Source organism: Haplochromis burtoni, unplaced genomic scaffold (assembly GCF_018398535.1).
Source record: "Haplochromis burtoni strain Fernald_Lab_line unplaced genomic scaffold, NCSU_Asbu1 Contig_84, whole genome shotgun sequence".
NCBI classification, from domain to species: Eukaryota; Metazoa; Chordata; class Actinopteri; order Cichliformes; family Cichlidae; genus Haplochromis; species Haplochromis burtoni.
The window spans coordinates 529568-536066 of NW_024582445.1; the positions used below are offsets into that span (position 1 = coordinate 529568).

Sequence of the window (6499 nt, forward strand, 5' to 3'; positions counted from 1 at the left end):
TGTGTGTGTGTGTGTGTGTGTGTGTGTGTGTGTGTGTGTGTTGTCGGGGTGGCATTGAAAGTGAAAGTATCAGTGAGTGCAGGGTTCTCTCACTATATATATGATCAGTCATAAGTCACACACATCTTACTTGGATCATATGATACAGCATCTTGTGATGGAAAGCAGTTCCAAGTTCTTCTTGTCTTGTGATCGTTCCAGTGGTTTTTTTTGTTTTGTTGTTGTTCTTTTTTTTTTTTCCAAATTCATATATTTTTTTAAATAGTTCACACAGAGGTGCTCAATGCTTTACAGTGTATGCTTTAGCATTTTTCATATTTTGAAGAGTGTTGTTTGTTTTGTTTTTTTCCTTTCAGGTTATTTATGTCACTGCTATAGATTTTCATATTTCAGTGACTTTGGTTGATTTGTGTTCATGAAAATTACCTAATATTTTCAAGTGGATGTTTTGCCTTCCTCATACAGCAGAAAAAAATGCTCAGATTAATTCTAACTGACCCTAAGAGGTTAACCCAAAGCTAGAACAGCACAGAAAGATATGGAGAAAGTTAGATATTCTTCTGAAATCTTCTGAGATTTCCGTCCTTTCTTTTTGTTGCAATCCAAAGACACTAGAAAGATTGCATTTAGAACACTTAAAACATCACTGACATACAAAGCCTGACTAATTTGTACACTGTTCTTTCCAGGTGTTGTTGGTCTGACCTTTATAATCAACAAATTCCGCATTGTCAAGCTGACCACCAAGGATCAGTTCATTATAGCCTACGGTGGCCTGCGAGGTGCCATTGCCTTCTCCCTTGGTTTCCTGCTTAACAAAGAGCACTTTCCTGAGAGGGAAATTTTCCTCACTGCCATTATCACTGTGATTTTTTTCACTGTGTTTGTTCAGGTATGAGTACTCTATTTATTTATTTATGTATTTATTTATTTGTTAATCAGAAAACCCCTCACAAAACTTGTAAACAGTTGGCGTTAGACTTTTGTAAGAAGTTTTAATAAAAATCCATTTTACACCTAAAGGTCACTTTATTAGATATTCAGCTGCAGTTCAGCTGCTTGTTAATACAAATCTACCCAGTCACTCACACGGCAGCAACTCAGTGCATTTAAGCACTGGTCAAGATGTAAAGATGGCCTTCTGAAATTCATATCTGGCATCAGGATGGTGACTTTGAATATGCCATGGTTGTCAGTTCCAGACAAACCTGGTGTTAACATTCAGAATCAGCTGGTTTTCCCACATAGCCCCCTCTGAAGTTTACAGAGAAAGAGAAAATATCCAATAAAGAGCAGTTCATGGAGCAAAAATGCTTTGTTGATGCCAGAAATTGGAGAATTACTAGACTGTTTTGAGCTGAAAGGAAGACACCAGTAACTCAAATCCTAGAGCAGGAATCCACACCAAGTACCACTCCTGTCAGCTAAGAACTGAAAACTAAGGCTGCAGTTTGCACAGGCTTGCCAAAATTGGACAGTCAAAGATTGGAAAATGGAGTTTGGTCTGAGTCTTGATTTGTGCTGCTGCCGATGGGGTCAGAATTTGGTGTAAACAATGTGAAAGCATTGATCCACCCTGCCTTGTATTAAGTGTTCAGAGTGCTGCTGGTTGTGTAGGGGGGGGGGACATATTATTGGCACACTCTGGATCCTTAATACCAACTGAGAATCATTTAAATGCCACAGTGAAAAGTGGCTGGTAAGTGTAGGTTAGACATCACATCAGTTGTTATCACGATATGTATTTCTACCCACTCATGTCCATCTCTCTTTGCAAGAGAGCTCCTTTTGGTCTAGTATATTTGCATCTAATACATCTAGTTTGAATGTTTCCTGTACTGTTTGTCTGTCAATTTAGTCTCTCAGAACAAATGTTTCTGGAACCATTCATGCATGCAGAGAATTAAACTAAAATAAAAAATATTTCATAGAGCATATTTGCAGAAGGAGGCTTATTACTTCCTCCCTTAGGAAAAAAAAAAAGCCTATTTTTATCACACCAGTTCCTCAGCTTCAACTCCTGTTTTCTTTTCTCTGAGCTCCTATTTTTGAAAATGTAATTTTGTGTTGTAGGTGTGTACGCTAACACAAATGCAAGTGAGAAAATCTGTAGATCAAATGCAAAAACTGTGAAGGAGTAAGAGATATGGGTCTAAAGACATGCAGTTTTGCTCTGAAAGCTTGGTTCTGGAAACATGAATTCAAGATAAAGACACATTCAGTGTTGCACATGCATTGTGTTTTGTTTATTTTAAGCACTGCGGTGCATCACTTAGCCATGTCAGATAAACCAGTCTCCAGGTGGGATTGTAGGAAGATTTTCAGAGGTTATTTGGCCCCAGACAGGCAGCAACTAAAATAAAACCCTGAAAGCACATTCTCTCGCTTTAAAACTTAGATTTCAAACATATTTTATTCATGCTGCTGGAACTCTGGTTCTGTCGCCAGCGCAGACCAGGAGTTTGTAATTAGAAGCCTCTTTTACCTCCAAGGTTTAGTTTGTGTCTGTATCTGCATGAACATTGTTATTTGGAAGTTTTACTGATATGAAGTGAAAAGCTTCATTATTTTATTTGTCAGTCGGCATATGAATGAGATTTCCCTTTTTTTGGGTTACTTGTGTTTGTCTCCTCGTGGCCATTACACTAGGAACTGAGCCCTTAACAAGTCTGGATTTATGATCTTGGTCATGGCTAAATGTCTAATTTGGTGTCAGTGATGTTTTAAACATGACTGTTTATTCAAGATGGCCACGTGAAACTATTTAGTTTGGTAGGACATTCATGATGTTTATAATGTAGTTAAATGTTAAACTACAGTACAGAGAGTGTTATATTTCTGTAATTATGAGCAGGCATTGTTACAAGTGTAGAAACATGATAAAATTCACTCAGACTAAAAATAATGGGTCTTTTGTTCAGGCTCAGATGGCAAATTGTTAAAAAATACAATCAGTCTTATTGGGCCAGTCTGACACTGATTAGCTGTGCCAATGAGGTGAAAGTGCAGCATTTTAATCAAATCGCAAGTTCCCTGAAGAAAGGAATGTCATCTTTGAAAGTTCTTGTATATTAGTCCTTATATATGTATGGAGTAAACATGAGGTGATAAAGGCAAAGGAATCCTGTGCATACATGCCTGTATTATTAAACAGCAGGAATCCTCTGTCATCCAGTTTATGCCATTACCGTTAACCAGATGGCTGTCTTAATCTGTTTAATAAGCAGAATGATACATTCAAGCTGCCGAGGTGCAGAGCGGTGCAATTATGCCATATAATAACATAAGAACATTTCCAGTATAACTAAGTGAAAGTTAATTAAGAGAATGAAAGATGCTGTTTTTTGGTCAGAGTTATTTCTCAATGTTTGCAGTTTAAAAAGCAGATACATTTACAAACATAAAAACAATCATTATTAGGCATTATAAGATGGGGAGGATGAAGGGAGACATGATTATACATGATTTTGTTGAAATCTGGAACTTCCTGTACATTCCAAAATATTATGTGCTGTGGGATTTTCTAACAAATGTGCATTGTAACACTACTCAGCCTTCAGCTGATTTCGGTAACCGGGACTGATCTGATTTAAAAAGTGTGGAGCTTCTTCATGACTTTGACAAAGAGATGCAGAAATGTTAGAAAAACACTACAATAAGTTTTAATTGTTTGAACAGACGCGTAGATGCAGATATGTTTCTGTCTTTACCACGTTAACCACTGCAAGGAGGTGTGTACATTGCATAATGTTTTCTTCCTCTTATCCTCCTTGAAGGGCATGACCATCAAACCCCTGGTGGAGCTGCTGGCGGTGAAGAAAAAACAAGAGGCCAAACGCTCCATTAATGAAGAGATCCACACCCAGGTACAGCCTTCAGCCATTCACAGCAGTCAACTGTCAATTGCAGTGATTGCACAGACAGATGACTCAGAACCTTTTGGGATGTATTTGACAAATACTGGAATTATTTGAACTAGTGGAATTTCAGTTCAATGCAGTTTTATTTATGTAGCACCAAACAGTCACCTCGAGCCACTTTATTTTGCAAGGAATGTGTGCAACATCCACCCAACCGTCAATCAGTCCTTTTTCTTAGCTGCTTATCAAACTTGGGGTCAGTGGAATCTAGAGCCTATCACAGCTGTGGGTGAGAGGCGGTGTAAAACCTGGACAGGTCACCAGTCCATGTAAGAGCTAACACAGAGAAATAGATATCCAGGCACCCACGTAGCCACACCTATGGGCAAATTGCAATCACCACTTAAGCTAACAAGCATATGTTTGGCAAGAAAGGTGTTACACATTCCTTTCAGTGGTAGTTATGCAATATTCTCCTGAGAGCTGAGGAAAAAAGAATCTTTCCATTGAACTTTTTTTTTTTTTTGTAATCTCCTGCCTCTTTGGAGCTAGAAGAGGCCGCACCCAAACACATGAGAAAGCCAAGGATGTCCTCTATTTAGTACATCAGGCCTGGTAGGGTAGCTCAAATAAGTCAAAAGATATAGACCAAAAACAAACGCCCATTAGAGAGGACATAAATGAATAGCCTGGTTCTCAGGAGGATATGTGAAATGCTTTTCAACTGATGAGGCCTCTGAGGTCGTTTAGGTTTTCAAACTTTGGTCGTTGCTCCCACCTACTGACAGTGTGGTGGTACTGCATAGTTGTATAACGTGTTTGATGTACACGCAGTGATTGTCAATTCACACTTGGATCATAAAATTAGTTTTTGGTGACCCGTGCTATAATACCAACACTTTGGTCGTACAGTTTTTCTCCTTTTTTCTTTTAACTGTCTGATTTAAGTCAAACTCATCACATCCAAAAGCATGTCTGGTATCTGTACTTTTTGATACTCTAGAAATTTTAACCGCAGTGGTTCACTGACCTACTGTTAAAGTCATTAACCCATCTCAGAAAATTAGACTGCACATGAGCAGACACACAAACATGCACACAGGCATCTATGAGTCACCAGCTTTTGATGCAAAATAGGCAGGCAGCCCTAATGGCTTGCCCTTCACTGTAAAACACCAGAGGTTAGATTCACTGAGATGCTTGAAGAAACTCTGCACTAAGTTATATTGTGGCAAATAATCTGCATGCTAGCCCATTTTCTGCCATCTCCATTGTGTTTGGTTGCTTTTCTTCATTTCCCAGTACATTGCTGCTGGGATACATTTCTCGGCTTGGCATTGGTATCAGAATGTAAATTATATTCCGTTTGTATAACTATAGAGCTGAAAAGGAAAATATCACCTTGAGATGGTAAGATTGTTATCACTACATAATGTGGTGTGGTCATAAAGAGTTAAATCGGACACAGTGTACTGGTTTCTGTATTGAGGTGTTGAATAGACATAAGCTGGTCTAAGGAGAAACCCCACAGTTAAGGATTTTGTAGCTGAAGAACATTACAGAATGGATCCCTATATATTGATCTTTTCATTATTTAGCATCCATTGCTGCCGCTTTTAAAAATGAGACCTTTTAACCCCCACTGTTCAGGGCAGTCAGTCTTTATGTGAATCAGTTACTCCTGACAAAGCAGAAGTAGATTGCACAGTTCTGCTTAATGACTTGTTCCCATAGCAACACCGACTGTCAGACTGTCATCTGCAGGCTTAGTCAGAGCACCGGTCTGATTGGCGAACCAGCTGCAGGCTGAGCAACAAATCCATTGGTGTGTTTCTTCAGTTCTCTGAGCAGGCATGGTGCCACTGTTAAGAAATCCTGTCAAATCAATCACCTGGCTGCTGCTGCTGCTGGTCATATCTCATAGATTCTGTTTTAACCTGAATTGTCGGCTGCTGTTTAGTACAACGATGATGATGATGTCGGACTAATCTCAGAGGGTGTTTACAACAAATGTAACAGCAGTAATGCAAGAATTACAAGATGTAGCTGAGTATTGAGTGTAGTATAAGAGTGAATGTAATCATGGTTACACGACAAATACTTTCACATTCAAGTGGTATGCTGTAGATGGAGGGATGCAAAATATAGAAACTTGCAATTGTTACTTACATAAAAGAAATTTGCTCGATATCCAGTAAATGTAATATGTTCCTTTGGATGTAATTTATAATAGATGGAGGGTTACTTTTTGCATCTTTGCACCACTCTGAGCCTGTTTTACTATATATGAGACTTCTCCCCAGAGAGGACCTGGGTCAGTAGAGTCCAGAAAGTCTGATTCATTCTGGAGTACAATTTTAAGGCTCTTCAGCAACTATTGTGGCTTTTTCCCATCCCCAGTTCCTTGACCACTTACTCACTGGCATCGAGGATATCTGTGGACACTATGGACATCACCACTGGAAGGACAAGTATGGATTTTAAAGAGAATCAATCTGACATAACATTATTAATTTTATAACTCAAATACAGCTAACTGTAACAATACTTATTACAAATTACTTGTATGTATCGACTAGTTTGAAATATTTAGTAGTTGCTCTTTTTTTTTTTTTTTTTTTTTTTTTTTTTTTTTTTTT

At 38.4% G+C, this 6499-nt stretch overlaps 1 protein-coding gene across 2 annotated transcripts in view; it reads left to right on the forward strand.

Annotated features, from left to right (window-relative positions):
• Window positions 1–6499, forward strand: part of slc9a1a (solute carrier family 9 member A1a) — a 28776-nt gene that overhangs the window by 16018 nt on the left and 6259 nt on the right. For both annotated transcript variants that reach the window (XM_005925529.3, XM_005925530.3), the window contains exons 5-7: window positions 690–892; window positions 3777–3866; window positions 6261–6331. In XM_005925529.3, the coding sequence (XP_005925591.1) occupies window positions 690–892; window positions 3777–3866; window positions 6261–6331 (364 nt within the window). The remainder of the gene's footprint in view (window positions 1–689; window positions 893–3776; window positions 3867–6260; window positions 6332–6499) is intronic.